The sequence below is a fragment of the Lactuca saligna genome, chromosome 1, assembly GCF_052625555.1.
Source record: "Lactuca saligna cultivar CGN05327 chromosome 1, ASM5262555v1, whole genome shotgun sequence".
NCBI classification, from domain to species: domain Eukaryota; kingdom Viridiplantae; phylum Streptophyta; class Magnoliopsida; order Asterales; family Asteraceae; genus Lactuca; species Lactuca saligna.
Genome location: NC_136417.1, coordinates 118,976,982 through 118,997,764, shown reverse-complemented (window position 1 = coordinate 118,997,764; position 20,783 = coordinate 118,976,982). Strand labels below are relative to the sequence as shown.

Genomic DNA, 20,783 nt, shown 5'->3' with positions numbered 1-20,783 from the left:
TTTTTCTAGAAACACTTAGTATGTAGAAATATAGTAGAGGCTAAAATCATTTAACATAAGGTATATCTCGGTTTTGAGGGGTTTTATGGCTAAATCCAACATTATAACTCACAAAAGCACACATATAAGCATGGAAATCATACAAAGCATACAAAACACATATAGATCTACACTTTCACTTGTATTCCCCCCCCCCCCCCCCCAAAAAAAAAAAAACTCATAAAAACAGAAAATAGGGGGTATGAAGCTCACCTTGGGTGTTGATTCGGTTTTTGAAGAAAGAATGGAAGAAATGAAGTGATGTTTCACTCTAGCACCCTTTGATGATGAATTCGAGTTTATGGAGTTCTAAGACACAAGTTTATGATTTCATGAGAGTTAAGAAGAGATTTTTGAAGACAAGAAAGAGTCCAAAGCATGGATCCAAGCATTAACTTACCTAGATAATGATTTTGGTGATGGATTCTCCTTGTGAAGCTCTTGATTCACGAAAATTTTGAAGGAGGAGGGAGGAATGCTCTTCAAGACTTAGAGAGATTGGAATTGAATTTTTGTGATGTGTGTGTGTGTATCCTCGGCCGAGAGTGAGAGGGAGGAAGAAGAGATGACCTTTGAAGTGATATGCATGGAGATATGGGATAAGTTGCATGGATATCCAAAAGACAATAATGAAGTGGCAAAACAAAGTCAACTCTCTTCCTTTTCTTGGGTTTGGGCCTTGGGCCAAGATTTTTGGAAGGGAAAAGGAAAATTTTGGGCCCTTGCTTCTAAGCCCAATGTTAGAGTTAATTTGGGTATGTTTTAAGTCTAAAAGAATGTGGTAGGATTTTTATATTTTTATTGGACTAGTTTAGGTTATTCATGTATCAAGGCTTTTAATTCATTTCATTCTAGGCCCAACATGGCCCAAAATGTTGAAATAAATTAGTGTGGGTCCAATTAGAGCCCAATTAGGGTTCTAAGCCCATGATAGTCTAATTGGAAGCTTATTGGTCCATTTGGATCCAATAAGGAAGTCCTAGTCCAAAATGGACTTAAACAAGGACTTCTAGGGTCTCCAATTGTTTGATGACTATTTGTAGTACTTGTATGATGCCTTTGATTGGAGTTTTTGATGTCATAATAGTAGGTGTCAATCATGTTCTTAAGTTTTGGATTCACATTAACTTGAGTGTATAGATTACATAACACAAAATTTCCAGTTGTGACATCATCCCTCCGTTAGAGGGAATTTCGTCCCGAAATTCTGTTTGAAAGCTAGATATGAGAATGCTAGAATAGGTGAGGGTACTTTTGCTTCATTTGATCTTCGCGTTCCCAAGTGAATTCTGGCCCACGCTTTGCGTTCCACCGTACCTTCACGATCGGGATGCGACTCTGTTTAGTACGCTTCACCTCCCTGTCCATGATTTCGATTGGTTCTTCGACGAACAGGAGATTCTCATTGATTTCGATTTCGTCAAGAGGAATGACAAGGGTTTCGTCTGATAGGCACTTCTTTAGGTTAGAGACATGAAACACGGGGTGTACACCGTTTAGCTCCGCGGGTAGTTGTAGTCTGTAGGCTACCGGACCTATTCGGGCAACGATTTCGAAAGGTCCAATGTATCGCGGGTTCAGCTTTCCCCGTTTTCCGAAACGTATAACCCCTTTCCAGGGTGAGGCTTTCAACAATACTCGATCACCGACCTGGAATTCTAAGGGCTTTCGCCGTCTATCGGCGTAGCTCTTTTTTCGGTCACGCGATGCTTGTAATCGAGCTCTGATCTGAACGATCTTTTCTGTGGTTTCGCGAATGATCTCCGGTCCTGTTAGTGCCCTGTCCGACGTATGCGTTTTTGCTAGCTGGGTGTCACCCACTTCAGCCCAACATAACGGTGATCTACATTTACGCCCGTACAGTGCTTCGAAAGGAGCCACCTTGATGCTCGAATGGTAACTATTGTTATATGAAAACTCGATCAACGGTAGGTGGGTATCCCAAGACTTTCCAAAGTCTATCACACATGCACGAAGCATGTCTTCAAGCGTTTGAATGGTTCGTTCACTTTGACCGTCCGTTTGTGGGTGATATGCGGTGCTCATATCGAGATGAGTTCCCATTGCCTTGTGGAGTGATTGCCAAAAGCGCGATGTGAACCTACTTTTACAACCGGTAACTAGGGTTTTAACCCTAAGAATCAGTTTTTCACATACACACTCGCCGGGTGTCATCCTCTACACTTTCTCTCAAGCATTCATCTTTGTTCTTCAAGTTTTCTTCAAATTTCTCAAGTCCAATCTCAAAAGGTAACAAATTTCTTCTTGTTTTCTGTTAAGAATGTGATTATAAGGCCATCTATGGTAGCAATTGGATGAAAAACCCGTTTTTGAAAAGTACTAAATTTCTAGGGTTTTGATTTTTCATGAATTATGTTGTTTTGACTGCTTATTCTGGCTTTAATATCTTAATAGTAAGTGCTTAGACAAAACCCTTGATGAAATTTCCAGGTTTCATGGTCTAGTTTTCATCAACCCGTCGACTGACTCGTGCAGTTCGCGCGACTCGCCGAGTCGAGTCGAGAAACATATGGGAGATATTTTTTTTAATTGTATTCTGTGTTTTCTGGGTTTTGTGTATTTGTTTTGCAGAAATCATGTTCAGACGGGGACAAAGTTCCAGTGGCAACCAAGGGGATTTTCCATGGCTAAACTTCCCACAAATCGAGTCCGCTTCGACATTGCGGAAATGGAAGAAGAAGTTGGCTAATATCAAGAAGAAAGAGGTCTATGTGCCCAACCGGATAGATTGGGAGTGGCTGCAGAATGTTCGCTATGAGGAGGAATTAGCTCCTTATCTTTTGAAGGAGTTTCACCATGAAGGCGAAACAATGGTTTGTGACGGGTGGAGTCAGGTCTTCCGTATTCAAGAGTCGGTTTATTTGGAGCTTTGTTTGGAGTTTTTCTCCACGGTATCTTTCACCGGGGGAGTGGATGTTTATCACCCGGCCAGCTTTAGTTTTTGTCTTGGGGGAGAGTTTCATCAATGCTCTGTGGTGGATCTTGCCTGTCGATTAGGGGTTTATGATCAGCCCTTGGTCTCAACACACATCTTTCGGGCCTTTTTGGCACAAACCCATATGGTGTTTCCCGAAGGAGTTACGAGTACAGGCTGGTGGAATACTATTGGTAACAAAGTCTATATTCCAAAGTCGGCACAGGAAGTAAGCATTCGATCCCCAACACACCACCTCATACACCGCCTCATTTCATCTACCATCAATCAAAGAAAGGATGATGACAAGGTTTCCAACCTCGACGTCTTCTATTTATGGAGCATCATTACACCCGGCGTCTTTTGCAACATTCCTTGGTGTCTAGCTTCATATCTCTCGGAGGGTGCGGTCAAGGATCGCAAAACTTCCCAAATTAATGGTGGGATGTTTGTCACCTGGTTGGCCAACTCATTCGGGTTGATGAACCGCGGTGCATGGAACTTCATGACATTGATCCCTACACCTCCGTTCAATCCAATTCTTTTCCGGAGAGTGAGGATTATTGAAAATTATGGAGGTGGCCATTATGTCATCCCGAATGATGACCCCGTTGTTCGTCCCGAAGCACCGGGAAGGAGGGTTAGATCAAGAAGAGAGCGGGATGTGGAGGACGAGCTGCCGGTGATTCCGGTTGAGAATGAAGATGTACCAATGGATTGGTACAATGTGGAGATGAGGCGACTACAGGATCAAATGGCACGGGGTTTGAATTTTAGCAACCAATCTCATATCCGACTTTTTGACCACTTCAACATCCCACATATTGATGGTGGCAATTATCCATTTATTCCGTCATGGGATGAGGTGATTGGTGCGAGAAGAAGTGGTGCGGGAGGAAGTGGAGCAGCCGCGGATGATGATGAGGGAGAAGATTGATTTATTTGTGTTTTAATCGAACAATTTTTATTTTCTGTTTTTATTTGGTGTGTATGAATTGTTAAGACTTTATTTTAATGATTGTGTGCATTAGTTATTTTCCAGGATTAGATTAGGACTGCTTGCTTAGGAAGGGTTTAAAGTCATAGCGAACGGATGTTATAACGAGTGAAAGCGAGTCAAGGAAGCGGAACGTTAACGTCAAAGTGTCGAGTCTGGTCCCTAGGGGTATGAGCAATTGAGTCTAAAAGTGAGGAAGAGTTAGAAGAGTTCTTAGAGGCTGAAAAAGTTGCAAAATGCCAAAAATTTTTCGTCCAGTGGCCTACTCGTCGAGTGCACTTAACTGACTCGACGAGTCGCCTTGTATTTCCACAACTTCTGAGATGGCCGCGCTGGTACTCGACGAGTCCTATATATGACTCGACGAGTCAATCATTTTTATACCAAAGGACTGCTGATTTGATGCTGCTAGGTGTACCACTTGATCACTTATTCTTCCATATCAATGCCTGAAGACTTTGCACTGTTTGACCTCCATATTTGGAGCGACCCACACGAGACAAGACACCCAAGGCATGGATGAGATGTTACCATGTCTAAAAGTCAATTGAAGTTGGAGTTAAAATGAAAGTGATCAACCTATCCACTGCTATCCTAGGGGAGTTTGTTCCAATTCCCTCTTTAGTTTCTTTTTATGTTTTTATTATGCATAATATGCAATGAGGGCATTGCATCAAATAAGTGTGGGGTAGGGGGTTAGTTACATAATAGACAATTTAGAGTCAATTTTTTAAAAAAAAATGCATACCGAAAGTATTACTTAGGATTTAATTTAGAAATTTTTGGTAAAACAAAATTAGGATTCCATGTTAGATTTGTGTTGATAATTGCATGAAAACCCAAATGTTTAGTTGAGCCTATAGACGTTCTAGTGCATTTGTGGCTTTCTTATTCCAGTGAAATCATGGGACAAAAACACGACCTTGCTCAGCCTGAGGGATGCAATACGTTTAGCAGCCTAAACCTGAAATGTATCCAGGAAAATTTTTATCGTTAGCCAATAAAGGTTGAGATTGAGCGCCCCTGCTTAAGCATGTAGGGATTTGAGTGAAAAAGTAAGGAATACATGTAGCAAAAAGAGAGAGAGAATTACTAGAAAAGTTGTAAGAATTTTGGAGCAAATAAAGTGAAGATCTAAAGATCAAAATTCCAAGAAATCCAAAAAGTTGAAGATACCAAAAATCAATGAATACAAGGCGGTGAATTCAAAGAGATCAAAGAACAAATTATCAAGGATGTGAAGAATTCAAAGAGCTCCATAGTGGTATCGAAAAATTGTAATTCTAGATTATGTATGCTTGGGTTGCTTAATTAAAAATACCTTGAGGGTAAGAGGTTTTCTAAGGATGGATTCGGAGGGTTGCATAAAATGAGCATAGTTCGGGGTGAGTGGGCGAATGTTTATGAGGATTGTGAGTATTTGGAGTATGGGAGGTTTTTAGGAAAAAATTTAGACACAAATGCATGTGTTGCGGTCTTGGCATAATGGCTGGGTTAGATTGGAGTTGTCATACATAATTCTAATGTCTTAAAATTCAATTTTGCTTGGGGGCAAGCAAAAGTCAAGTGTGGGGTATTTTGATATGTGCATATTTAGTTTGTATTAAGTATAGATTTTTATTCATTTATTAGCTAAATTATCGTATATTATGGACAAAAGGTACTTAAAAGTGTTTAAATTGCATTTTCAGTCCAAAAATGAAGCTCGGAAGCAAAAGGAAGCAGGAGAAGCGGTTAGGAGCTCGAGAATAATAAAGAAGAAAAACACTAAAAATGGCACCTACTCGGCGAGTCCAATCGAAGAATCGAGAAGATAATGACTCGGGATTCCGGAGAGTTATCGCAATACGGGAAATGTGAGAGGGACTCGACGAGTCGATTCGCTTATTTAAAGATAATTCCACAGATCGATTAGAGGGAGTTCTAGGACGATTCAGAAGTACTTTGCTACGATTAAGAAGCCAGAAAAACCCTAGAAGTCAACGAAGGAAGCTAGAATTCAATTCCGGGGAGTAATTAAGGCAAAATTTCATCATTCCACTTATTTTTTTGTTTTATCATTATGATTAAGCAACTTGACTTTGTTTGTTTGCTGTTATTTACTTTAATTATGAACTAAAACCTTTAAACTTCTGTTTGGGGATACAAAGTTGACAATATGGTTTGATTGATTGGTAGGATTAATTCCAAGTTGGTGAATTTTTGTTATTTTAGCTTGCTAAAGAACCTTGTGTGTGAATAATAATTAATTTTCTGTTAATAGGAAGATAATTGATTAGCATGAACATCTATTGATTATTGACCTCATATGCTATGTGATCACTATGCTATATGTCTAGGATTAATGAATATGAAACTAGAATTAATAAGAAAATTGAATAAATTCATGTGCAAGCTTGTAAGATGACCATCAAACAAGAAGTTAATTAAAATAATAAATTAGTTAACTATTGCAAGTCTAACTTAACCCGAATAATTAATCTAGTGAATATAATTAAATTAGACAATTGGCCACTGTTTAAGTTAGTTTATTTGCTAAGGATTAGGGTAGTGAACACAAATCTAATCACTTGAATCGGTAACCAATGAAAGAATTAATCCATTGCACTATTACCTTGAAATCAACCATAGAGTTAACCAAGTTGAACTAAACAGAAGTTCCTTTCTAATTATTGAATCTAGTTAAGTCGTTATTTTCTAGTCTCAAATTAGTAATAGTTAGTAAGTTTCTAGTCTTGTAAAACTAGAGAAAAACCCTTACTTCTTAATTAACTTAGATAGAATTAGTTTTTAATTTAATTTGCCGTTCCCTGTGTTCGATACCCTGCTTATTTAGCTATACCACAATTGATAGGTTCACTGCCTTTTGTGTGTTATTTGATAATTAAAAGTAGGTTTAAAACTAAGTGAGTTTTACACACATCATCCCAACATAATTGTTTTCAAACCAACAAAGTCATTACAACTTATTTAATTCATCAGAGTGTCCCTAAAACTTAACAGTGAAAGAGAGAGATAGAGTGCACGTCGCGCCATCACGTCTTGCCTTTGGGCTCGGATATACCTGAAACAAATCAACAACTTGTAAGTGAAATGCTTAGTGAGTTCCCCAGAGCATACCATACACTACACATACACATATCATGTTAGCTAATTAAAGCTACCCACATATCACATAAGCCATGCATACATAAAACCTGTAATAGTGTCATGGGCTACCCACATGGTCTTTGCCTAGGACTACCATGGGCTACCCCACATGGTCTTACATCCAATGTCATGGGCTACCCCACATGGTCTTTACCTAGGAATACCATAGGCTGCCCCACATGGTCTTACATCAAATGTCATGGGCTACCCCACATGGTCTTTACCTAGGACTACCATGGGCTACCCCACATGGTCTTACATCCAATGCCATGGGCTCCCCTCCCCGTGGGTCTTCATGGAAAACATACAATCACATATCATACCAAATCAGAGAATGGCTAACATATATATATATATATATATATATGTGTGTGTGTGTGTGACAATCACATAACGGTCCATCCTTGGTGCCTTAGACCCATGGGTATGGTGAGAATACGCACATCTGTCTGTTGAATACAAAGGTTGCTCTCTTAACTGCCTGCAACCTCCCGTGCTGAATAATAATATTAGATAATGTTAGGACTTTGATTAACCAAGGGAAACCTAACTCCCAATCCTTCCATAAGGCCTAATTATCCATCCCTTGCTAATGGGCCCAAAATTTAAGTCCAAAATCCTTAATGGGCCTCTTGTTCTAATAAATCTCAATCAATCTATCCATGGCCCACAACAAATGGTATGACTCATAATTCCCAGAATACATCATGCCCAATAATAAGATGAGGCCCAAATAGCTCAAAGGCCCAGAATAGATTTGGCCCATCTACAATTCGTACGTTCGGTGTACCATCCTGGTACATGCAGCGTACTGGGAATTGGGACTACGTGCAGCGTATAGTGGGTTACGCCCAACGTACAACCAGTTTAAGCACTTTCTCCATTAAGTGCTTAATACTCGCTTCCTTTACGTCCAAAAGCCAGATCTAAATATGTTAAGATGTCCTAAGGCATAAAGCTGGCAACTTTATGCCTTCACATGCCTCATAAACACCCAACACTTCCATTAAGACCTTTCCAAGGCCTTTAACCCATGCATGAGGCCAAAACTCCCCTCAAGACTCCATTTTTATGATACTAAAGGACCAAGGGACCTCAGATCTACCATTTCCATCTTCTAGAGTTGCTAAACTCACAAGAGGAGGTCCAGAATCAACAAAAGAGACAAAGCTAGAAAACCATAGCTAGATCTAGAGATTTAAGTGGAAAGATTCAAGCTTTTTACCTCCAGGAAATCCTTAAGGTCGACTATATGCAGATTCTTGAAGCCAAATGACACTCCAAGCTTCCTTGACCACCTCCTTCTTCTTGGATGAACACAAAAGGACCACAATTTCACTCTCAAGGCTCAAAATGCACTCACAATGGATATTAGGGTTTTCAGAGGCGTTTGAAAGTGAGGGAGGCTGTTAAGGGTGAGGATTAAAGGAGTTAGGGGCATTTATATAGGCTTCAAGTCTGAGTTTTAGGGTTTGAACATCCTGGCATGTACGCCCAGCGTACATGCTGTCCCTCCGTGATCCTCCTTGCCAAGTACGATAAGCATACTTATAAGTACGCCCAAAGTACTTAAGGGTCTCTTGTGACATATTATTAATACTACAAGGGCTACAAGGTCATACCTGGTTTGGAGTGTTACATATACTCGGATTTGTGTGTATATTTGTAGTTGCACTTCAGATTTGGAACCATTGAGGGTTACCATGGCATAAAGGTGCCAAGTTTATGGCCATGGGAGACCCATGCAACATATAAACCCCTTTTTATGGCTTTTTGAGCCAAAATCTCTATCCATCGACATCAAGTTCATAACTTTACGTATAATAGGACCCTATGAGGTCATATCTATGGTTTGGGTGCATTTAGACCGATTAAAATCGATTGTATAGTTTAAGGCAAAGAGGGACTTGGCAAGTCGTTCATGGGACTCAGCGAGTCGGGACATATTTTCCATCAAATCCTTTCTGTTGATGGACTAGATGCTAAGATTGAAGGTCCCTCAATTGTTTAAGCTCATTAGAGACCTGGAAATCATAGAACTCGACGAGTGTATGAGCTAACTCGGCTAGTTCAAGGCAATGTTCCAACCACATGAAGACAGACTCTACGAGTTCAAGTGGAACTCTGCGAGTCATAGACTGAAATCATTTATATGGATGCATATGAACTCGACAAGTTCAAGGATGAACTCGACGAGTCGGTTGAAGAAGGTCCAGTGTGTTATTGAAGGCGAACTCCTTGAGTTCTTGCTATACTCGACGAGTGGGGACGAGGTTGTAGCTTCCCGTGGACGAGGGGACTCGACGAGTTGGTGAACCAACTCGGCGAGTCTGGTCAACCAGATGTTGACTTAGACCAAAAGTTGACTTTGACCAAGGTTTTGACTTTGACTTGGAATTTAGTAACCCTTGTAAGGGTTATGAGTATGAATTGGTAATGTAGAAAGGATGTTGTGTAGGTATCGATGAGTTGAGAAGAGTTGATTTCCGTACTGAGGATAGGGCAGACACTACACGACATTGAGGTGAGTTACCTTCCAGTAGAAGCGGGTCTAAGGCACTAAGGCCGACCCACTAGTAGTTAATTATAGTTGAGATGATTGTCTTTGTGATAATTGTTTGGTTTACTACTACCTGATATGTTATATGTGCCAGTATGACGTACTATATGTGAAAGTGGTAGTAGGAGGGGAATAGTCTCATGATTCTGTCGTTAGGACTGAAGGGTAGGTCGGACACCCCAAATATGTTTGACAGCATGATTATCATATGTTATTATGTGATAGTGGTAGGGGTGAAATAGTCCCCGTGACCAGGTGAGATAGACCGAAGGGTAAGCAGGCACCCCAAAACGGCCTGACACATGTAGGTCAACACCCCAGAATGGCTTGACATGGGTAGGTCGGGCACCCTAGAATTGTCCGGCAGTATGTGTGATTGTATAATATGTGGTATGATGGGAGGAGCTCACTAGCCTTTGTGCTTACGGTTTTCAGTTTTGGTTTTATGTACCTCTTCATCTAAGGGGAACGCAGGGTAGCAGCGCATCACACATACATGATTCCGTATTTGAGAACCCCGGAATTGTACTCTGACATTATACTATTTGACATTATGGTTTTTGAGACATGTAACTATGGTTTTGTGGTTTGATGTGATATCAGTACTGTTTTTTCCTCAAACAATTTTACAAGTAATATAATTAAAAACAAAAAATTTTGGTCTTGATTTTTGGGATGTTACATTGTGAAGATGGCATGATGTGCTTTTGATTTTGCTACCAATTTTTGTTTTTCAGGCCTTATCAGCTCCAAATCAGTTCCAACTTCTACCTTTTGCTCCCAACCGCAAATTTAGCTATAATTATCTAATTCAAAGCATTTTACGTATATTATCTTTAATTATATAAATTAAGCTCTAAATACTAAGAAAATTACCCCAAAATATATGGCTAAATAGGATAATATCAGTACCAAATTCAACTAGAGTTGCCCTGATGCCTAAGTGACCACCAAAGGCACTGTTAGCATGTGAAGACAAATCAGGAAGATTGGTTGTTCTCTATGTTTGAATAGAGATGTTTAGGTGAATATGTTTTGAGTCATGATTGGACATTCCAATCACTACTAGAGATCTCATCATGGTTCATATGAAGCTAATGTTTGAGATCCTCCATCTATGTAATGTCCAAGAGATGATTTCATGTTGGAGGTTATAAACGTTCAAAAAAAAACCCTAAAGTTTTGAGATCCTCCATCCATAAAGTGTCGAATAAGTTTACTCATTGTGAAATGTTACCCGAGACAAAATGGACTTAAAGGTAAACAACAATAACTTACTTGCAAAACCGTCTCAGTACAATGTTAAAATAAATATATCATAATCTTGTGGAAATAGCCTTGCTATAGGCTTTGAAAACAAATTTAATCTTGTGACTCCAATTAAGTAAATCCAAATTGATTTCGGTTTTCAAAATATGGATTCAAATAGTCCAAACTAAATTCAATCTGATTCGATCCAATTACAATTCGGTTGGATCGGTTTTTATAATTCGGTTTTCAAAAACCAAAATATTTTAAAACGATATATAATTATAATATGAGAAATTAAATAGTCTCCTACTTTTTGTTCCTAATATCCTCCTACCTATTTTAGATGGTGACAAGTATCATTAAATTTAATTTAAATTTGGTTGAGATTTTTGAATTTGTACAATTGCCATCATCTTAAATAGGTAGGAAGAAAAGTAGGAACAAAAAGTAGGATGATATTTAATTTCTCTTATAATATTATCCAATTTTTATAGAAGAAACAAAAACAAATAATTTAGTTGCCATTTAAAATTTATAAACAAGTACTAACAAGGTATATTAGAGTTTAATATCTAATAGATAAAAAAATAAATAAATAAAAACTTTTAAGAAAAAATAAATATTAATGTTTTTTATTAGGTGAAACTTTTTGAATTTATTTGAAAAAATAAATTAATAAATAGTTATAGATATATTAAAAATAAATAAATAATAAATTGTTATTCTGTTTTTTTGGACTATTCGGTTATTATTTTGTAAACTAAACAAATTCCAAATCCAAAATAATAATTCGGTTTTGTTGAAAACCAATCTAAAAATCTGAATATGTGAACTAAACAATCTGGTCCAAATTGTCCAATTGAATAATTCGGTTTTATTCAAATATTAAACAAACCATGCTTGTGATAGGATGTAAATAGAGGAGCTTCATCCTCACATTAACATAATTCCATTTCAACATTTTTTTACTAAGGTTTTGTTTCTATGTTAGAGAAGTTATTAAAAAAATTGTAGGGGTCTTTATAAAATAAACTCAATTTACTTGTTGGTAACATGTTAAAATGTTAAAATAACAACAAATAGGTGAATTTTGAGTATTTTTTTGAAGAAAAAAAGGTGTTAAGTAATTTTTTTTTTTTGAAAGTCGTGTAATAATTTAGAATCGTCCATGCAAGCATTCGTTTACATTGGTAACCCATAAAATATAATCCCATAAAACATAATGTTATTTGTTTAGAACTTCATTTTATAACCTGAATGATGACAGTAAAATCTTAAGTTATAAGGTAAAAACATTTTTTTCAAGTACAAACTAACAACCAAGATAACTTTCAAAACCCAAACCTCGTGCTCCCCCCATAACTTTCAAAACCAACCAATACCAACGAAAAAATTGAAGGGTTAAACCCAACCCATAAATTGGTAAAACAGTGAAGCATTGTGGCGTAAATAAAAATTTACATAATGAAAAATCATTGTATGAACTTATAAATCTACTACACTTACCTACTTCATCTTTACTCTAATAAATAAAAATATTTTTACCACATGTTATACTCTCATTGATTTGATTACATGTCATTTTGTGATTATTTTCAATTAAAAATTTTCCACATACCATTTTGTAGGTTTTCTATTTTATTAAATTCCAAAAAATATTTAAATATAATAATTACAATAAATATAATAATAAATGCATATCAAATTTAATAATTAACTTTCTTTTTAATTTAAACATTTCTAAATTAAAATTTTATTAGTTTCTTTTATTTATTTATCTAAATTATTTGTTTAAATTTAAATGAAAAAAAAAACACTTTAATTTTAATAATTCAATATTTTTCTTATTAATTCAAACTTTTTCAAATATTTAGAATTTTCATATTTAACTTTTTATAAATAAACTCATATAATACATAGATCTTACACCTAATTATTTATTAATATTCTTACATGTTTTTTATTTATAGGTTAAACTTTATAGAGCTATTTCCAATCAAAAGGACATTTTCCTCTTTTGTTCAAACAAGATATCAAAAGCAAATCCTTTATCCATGTAAGAAAATTATACTTTTTTATCGATATCAGTCACAATCACAAGTTAACATTACCAATCACAAGCTAAGTTAACATGCCAAAATGGCCAAGTTAACATTACCAGTCACAAGCTAAGCATTCGGGGTACAATAACACATCTAGCAATAACTACACATTACAAAAAAAAAAAAAAAAAAAAAAATCATTTCTTAAAAAAAATTTAACTACACACAGCTCAATGAACACAACGTAAAAAAAAATATTACCACTCGTTTTACTTTTTACAGTCTCTGCTTCTTTGAAACAAAGCGGATTCCTTGTTTTCCAAGATCCACATTCATTGCTTTTCCATCATCTAAAGTAACCAATACAGTTGACGTATCTTCACAAAATTCAATTATTGTTCCCTTGTGCCTAACATTATATCAAATCACAATTTTTCACAAAACTTAAATGCAAGTTTATGAACTTCAACAATGTCATTTCTTATAAAACTCACCAGGAATTATTTGATGGGTGATGAACTTCAACGATTTTTCCAATTGCATGTTTTCCCAACTTTTGAATTATCCATTTCGCATCCATGATCTCATCATACGAGTTTCCATCCCCTTTCTTCTTATTTTTATTTTTATTCTTATTATTATTATCTTCTTCTTGAACAAAAGATGATGACTTATCCATAAAAGTCAAAGGTCTCTTTCTCTTTGACCTTTGACCCTTCACAAAGCTCTGATCATCTGAATACGGGTTCTTGAATTTCAGTCTCAACGAAGGCGTAACTTTTTCACTTCCACTGCCAGGTGTCACGCTCCTATTCGTGCTCCTTTTACCAAACGAAACACCGGTTTCATCATCATCATGGTTTAAGTTGTCTCCTGCAGATAAAAATATAAAGAACAAATTTTTATTTTTATTTTTGAAAAACTTTGTAATATATAAAGTTTTTATAAATTAATTAATAAATAATAATCATTACCTTCTACATCAGAGAGCTTAGATGAGTTTGCATTTGCAAGCATGTCCAAATAATTATCTTTTGGTCTTTCTTGTACCATGTCTTCACCACCTGTAATAAGCCACACAAACATATAATAAAACAAAGCAAATATTTCAATGAGTAAATTACACAAATGGTCCCTATGGTTTAGGGTAATTTGCACATTTGGTCCCAAGCATGCATATATTTCCGAGTTAAAAAAAAAAAATAACTTAGGGTTTAAATAAGTTAGGGACCAAGCATGCAAATTACCCCAAACCATAGGGACCATTCATGTAATTTACTCAAAATTTCAAATCAAAAATAAATTTTTTCAAAAACATACGATTTGGAGTGGTCAACGGTTGGTCAACGAGGGAGTTTGACACATCAGACCTTGGAGAATTTATTGAAGTTTTATGTCTCCCACCCAAATGTATAACCAATTTTCTCCCCTTAATGTCCTTTGATTTAACATCTTTTCCACTCTCCTCCTTCATTCTACCTTTAAAAAACTTAAAACTTGTCCCAGAAATCTCATTAACAAGCTTGTTTTTGTTTTTATAAAAATCCGATTCGCTACTTCTAAAAGACTCCACATCTTCATCTTTATTATTATTATTATCGCCTGTGATGGATCCAATAGATTGAGCATCACTGTGTCCTTTTTCCTTTCCATATCTTTTAGAAGATTTTTTTTTGTTTTTTTTATTAGGGGATTTGTTTTCGATTAGTCCTTTGAGGGAAAACTTTAAGGAATGGCCATATTCTTTTTTTAGAGGAGGGGGTGGGGGTGGGGGTGGGGTATCATCATCTTCATCTGAATAAGGTGAAATTGCAAATATTTCTTCTTGTGTTGGTAATCCTGCTGCAGCTCTTAAGCTGGTGATTAAGTCATGTTCAGCTTTGTCTCTTCTTCTCCAGAGCTCCTGAACAGCATCTTCAAGATCCCGAACCTGAAAAAGTAAATGGATTGGAATATGATTTTGTTGGATGGAATTGAAGGAGGAATGGAATGGAATTGGTTATTGCATTTCTTGTTTGGTTACGCGTGTAGGAATGGATTGGATTTTCATATGAATTTTTTTATTGTATGTGTAAAAATACAATGTAAAGTTTTAACTTTATTCTATACATTATATATATAACTAATGATTTTTTTCATCGACAAAAGCAAAAAAGTAAATAAAGTAAAAGCTTGTCAAAAGCCAAATGAGATAATAACGAAAAGGAAAAAAAATTGTTTTTGATTTGCTTGTAGAATATAGGGTTAAACTTATAAAAGACCTTATGATTTGTATTTTTTAAGGATTAAACCTCAACTTTATTTTTTTTTTCTTGAAAAAGACCTTGCATTTTTTCATTTTTTCCAATTTGGCCGTTTTAGTCTTTTTTTTTCTGAAAAAGGTTGTAAAATGTGAGGGGTTTTTTAGGAAAAACTAAAAATGTTGAGGATTTATTCGGAAGCAGTTGGAAGGTTGAGGGTTTTTTTCAGAAAAAAGACAAGTTTTTTGGAAAAAAATGAGAAAACACAAGGTGTTTTCAGGAAAAAGAATAAAGATAAGGTTTAATCTGGAAAAAACACAAAATATAAGGTCTTTTATGAGATTAACCCTAGAATACAAACTGTAACTTAATTAAAATCGCCAAATTTTTTAAAGATTTGTAACACTAACAAAAGGGTTTTATGCAGAAAAGTCCAATCATTTGGGGAAATTTTTTGATAAAGTTTGAACAGAAAAACCCTGACTATTTAACATTTTGCCCACATTAACAAAAAAGTCATTTTTTATTTTAATAGGAAATGACAGATTATGTGATTTTCCCAAAATAATCAGACTTTTCTTTTCAAAAAAAAAAAAAAAAAACATTTAGGACTTCATCAAAAAATTTCCCAAAATAATGGGATTTTGCTGCATAAATAAAACCCCTAAAAAATACATTAAATAAAAATGGGTTATACTCCAATATTTTATTCCATTTCATGATGGAATAAAGAAAAACAGCCCCTAAAGAACGAAGACTAACAAAATGCTTTGAATCATCTGAGAGTTCTATTCCAATGGAATGACCAATTCCATTCCTTCCATGATTTTTTTATTTATAATTAATTATACCTGGTAACATTCTCCACGACATGTAGCACAACTGTATTGCAAGTGATTATCCACTTGAAACTGTAAATACCTTTCATCACTGCATAAATGTTCCACAGTTATAAAAAATATGCATTTTATTTTTTTGGCTTTAAGTAAGAAATATCAACAAACTATCAATCAACTATATAAACAATCTAACCAATTATATAAACAGATTGTTATAATATTAGTATGTAGATTGTAACAAAAATAAAGTTCTTAATAGTTAAAGAAGCTGTATACGTTGAATTATGTATTAGAGCTTTCAGTTTAAATACATAAAGCAATAGAAATAATTAAATATATCATAAAAAGGTGGAAAGAAAACCTAATTCCATCACAATGACAATGCACCCATCTTTGACAGACATCACAACAAACCATGGGTGTTGATTCAGAGTCTCTATACACCTGTGAGTTAATTCATACAAAAACACACTATCAGTTAATTTATAACAACAGATATTTAAAAAATAAATAAATAAAGTTACCTTTAAGCAAACAGGGCAATAATTTCCCTTCACAAATAATCGTCCACAAGCATCACAACAAGTATACCCAAGAAACCACCTTCAAAATTTTATAGTTGTAATGAGTAATTTTGATATTAAAACCTCAAACAAAGTTAATAAAATATACTTTACATTAACTTTTTGAAACATTAAAAAGCAATTTAGTTAAAGTTGTAAAAAACTGTAAAACATGGTTAAGTTATAACTTATAATTTGCATTCAATTCCACAATGTAAATGAGAAAAAACAGCCTCTAGCCATGGAATGAAATCATTCGAATGGAAGCAATAGAATTGTCAATTCCATTCCATTGGAGATTCTAATTCCATTCCTTCACTAATTCCATCCTACCTGAGACTTGAACCATTCCCTGGGACTGTAGATGCACAGCTGTGACACTTTGTATGCTTAGGGCACAAATAAGGTCCTTTACTCACATTCTGCAAAATTTCAAAAACTTTAAAAAAAACATCATTGATTATAAAAACAATAAATAAAATAATAATTAATCCATACTTTACCTTGTGAGGAGGATGCTGACAGTAACAATGATATGCAGCATCACACCTTTTGCAAAACATAAGCTTGTTTGGATCACCTGTTCTTCTGCATACCTATAGTAACAAGTTGTTCAATATATATGCTATTTTTTATATATATGTCACATACTAAATAAAAAAAAATAATCATTCAATAGGAAATAAATTCCTTAATGCATGGACAGGATTGTTACATGTTGAGTAAAAGTTTTATAACATAGAATTACCTCACATATTCGACATGAAGGACATGTCCAAGAAGTCCAATGAAATAAATCTGGAGTCAAGATTTCAATTAGGAAATAGGAATAACAAGATATAAGCAATAATGACATTTATTAGGAAAAACAAAATGTACCTCTATCATGAGCCCAAGTTTTCAAACAGCTTCTGTGATACTTTTTGTTACAAGTTTTACATGATAGCATCTTCTTTGCTCTCACACTTCTTTCATTTTCTCCAGAAAAACAAAGGCGACACATTACTTTTCCATTAGAGATAACTTGCTCTTCTCCAGCTAAATCTTTATTTACACCCTGATTTAAACATATGAATGAGAGATGATATGACATCACTTCCCAATGTGTGAATAAAGGTTTGACCATTTAGGTCAACATATTCACCAAAAAAGATGAAGTGAAGATATTATGTGAAGTATGGATTCAAGTTCTTTTATCCTCTTAATATTGAATCTTTAGAGAGTTTACAAGATGATAGTCCATATAATTGAAATTACTTACTAATGTTGCAAATGTTATCTCTATAAACTATAAGAATCACAGTTTGAAGCTTTCAAAATGCAAGAGCTAGAAATGTATTTGCAGTTTTTTCTGTTACAGCCATGGCTTTTCTTTAATACAGAAACTTGCTGTTATCAGTTACCTATCAGTGAATGGCTTTCCCCATGACTATGACATCAAGTTATGCCATGGATTTCATTTTCAAGTTCGTTTTCTATAGACTTTTTACACACGTATACAAATGCTATAAGAGGATGAACTTTCGTCAATAGAGATGTCTTGACTTAATTGCTTGTTTCAAAGAGGATGTAACAGTTTAACACCTGTTGTACATAATGATTTCGCCAAAACACACCCAACCCTACTCCCCACGCATCTCAACTAACACAGAATTCCGGAATAAATTTATAAAAAATTACGAAAAAAACATCTTACCTCCGGATCTCCAGATTCAAATCTCCGAGCATAATCCTCCGCCACCAATGACGCGGCAGCCGCCTTCTTTTGCATCGCCGCCCGCTTATTCTGTGCCGATAACATCTCATCCGCAGCATCTTCACAACCTCCATCAACAACCACAGCATTAGGAGTCACTGTCAACTGTGGCGGAGGAGGCGTAACATCGACCTTAGGGACAAGAACCTGTACCCTTTTCTTATCGTCTTTAATCAACCATGGATCATCCAAAAACGCCTTGAGCCTATCAATTTCCTCCAAGAACCCAATTTGCCCCTTTTCATTCTGTACCTCCCGTGGAAACCCTAGCGAGCAGTAGCAAATTCGACGACTAGAATCAAGAGAAAGAAACTGTTAGACAAGATATGGAGAGAGCGGGAAATATGTATACGCTTGTTATATATACATGGAATTTGGTGGTGAAAAACAGATTACCATGTAATTGGGCAGGCGACGTGAAAGGCCATCGTAGCAATGAGAAATTGAGGGGTTTTTTGATGAGATTTTAAAGGTTTAAGCGATTTTATATTTAAAGTTTTAAAAGGACAGAAAAATTGATGTCCCTGTCACCATATTATTAGTTAGGAATATTATATCTTTAAATTATTTTATACTTCATAAATTATTTATATAAAATCAAATCTTGTTACACACAATTTTACTCTATCATTATCACCGTTAGATTTAATAAACGACACGTATATTCGTCATTTCGTGTATGAGTTTATAAACTAGTGTTAACATAAATTTTAAATTGTGTTGTGTTGTGTCTTACACGTGTTAAACACAAATTTATATGTTTAAAGATTTATTAGACACAAATTAAATTTGTGTCACACGTGACATGTATAGACACAAGACATATATATACGCATATAAACACGATTTAGATGCATGTTTTCCTGGCTTAAAAATGGTATTAGAAGATACATGTATAAATTCGTATGATCGGTGTTTTCATGTAACACGGTTAAAATGTATATATTCATGTCGTGTCATATGTCACATGGCTTAATTACGTGTTGTGCTCATGTTTGATACACACAGCATGTTTTACAATTCATGTCGTGTTCATGTTTTACAAATTTGTTTCATGTGAATTCGTGTCTAACATGTATGCAAGACACACAAAACATGTATTGCTAGGTCAAATCACCGTCACAACCTTTTTGTCATCTTGATTTGTCCCTTCAGTCTCGCCTCGTTTGGAGAGGTTAAGACGCGTTAAAGCTTGAGGATAGCCTCTAAAACTTGCAACAACTTAAAATGGCTATCCTCCAATATACAACATTAATAAGAGTATTTGTTATTAGTAAGGTTCACTTATTATATCAATCATATACATCCACATACCACATACTTTCAGATAATCTCATAAAACATATGTTATAACGAAGGTTGTAAAAATTGTTAGGCGGTACTAAGTCGATCGACTAATGACCAGGTTTTAGTCAGCCTAGTCGAGGGATTAGTCGGTAACCGGTCTGAGACCCCAAAGTGTAAATTCATTTAAATTATATATATATATATATATATATATATATATATATATATATATATATATATATATATAGAGAGAGAGAGAGAGAGTGTGTGTGTTGTGTGTGTCAGAGAGAGCTAGGTTCAAATGTTTATAACAACTATTGTGTGCATGAATGCACCAATAGGAATTTAGGAATAATTAAATAAATAAAAATTATTATAAGGGTAATTATGTAACTTTAGCATAATAATTAAAATAATACACTTTAATTCATGGAAATTACCATAAAAATCTCTTTGACCAATTATTTAACCCTAGCCTCTCATATGATACGTATTCTATTTTTGTCTCATCCCATTTTCTTTTCTTATTGACGAATGAAGAAGAAGCCGTGGATAAGAAGCTGCAAATGTGTTTCCCCATTCAGTTGACAAGATGAAGATGTTATTCTCGGCGACTCCATCTCCGAAGCTAGCTTCTATCTCCAATAGTTGGTCAAAGAGATTTCTGCAATTTAATTTACCAGACTTGCGATTCCATTCCATAGAAAACATATTTTTTTTCTTCGTTCTTCCAACTAGCCAATTTCTACAATTTCAACTTTTAGTTTTAGAATTTTATAATGGTGTTGAAATATATTGTTGTTTATATGAATTTGATGTTGATGGTTCTGAATTGGATTTTTTTTCATTCATGATTCATAGAAAATGTGGTGATTTAGGGAGCATCCATAAAGTGTTTGATGAAATGCCAAAGAGAAATATGGCAGTCTCTGATTGTATTCATGGTTAGAGATGAAATGTTTATTGTTGTGCATCTCATCTCCTAAGGTAAACAAAATAAAAACAGTGAATTATGTTATTCTTGTTGATAATTTTCATAACCAAAACATAAAACGCGGAAGCATAATCTTGGATCTTTAATCTCGAATCTGGTTAAAAGAAAACTTAAATAATAAAGAACGATT

General features: G+C 35.1%; 1 protein-coding gene across 1 annotated transcript; it reads right to left on the bottom strand.

The window, feature by feature from the left end:
• Positions 1 to 13,016: 13,016 nt before the first annotated feature.
• On the bottom strand, positions 13,017 to 18,851 carry LOC145043808 (uncharacterized). The gene is made up of 13 exons (XM_078992568.1): positions 18,769 to 18,851; positions 18,313 to 18,664; positions 17,496 to 17,673; positions 17,365 to 17,414; positions 17,120 to 17,212; positions 16,950 to 17,038; positions 16,578 to 16,656; positions 16,415 to 16,497; positions 16,066 to 16,144; positions 14,295 to 14,904; positions 13,949 to 14,038; positions 13,469 to 13,847; positions 13,017 to 13,383 (listed from the first exon to the last, which is right to left on the bottom strand). The coding sequence occupies exons 1-13, from the start codon at positions 18,798 to 18,800 to the stop codon at positions 13,251 to 13,253; spliced, it is 2,247 nt and encodes a 748-aa protein (XP_078848694.1). The 5' UTR covers positions 18,801 to 18,851; the 3' UTR covers positions 13,017 to 13,250.
• Between the last annotated feature and the right edge of the window lie 1,932 nt (positions 18,852 to 20,783).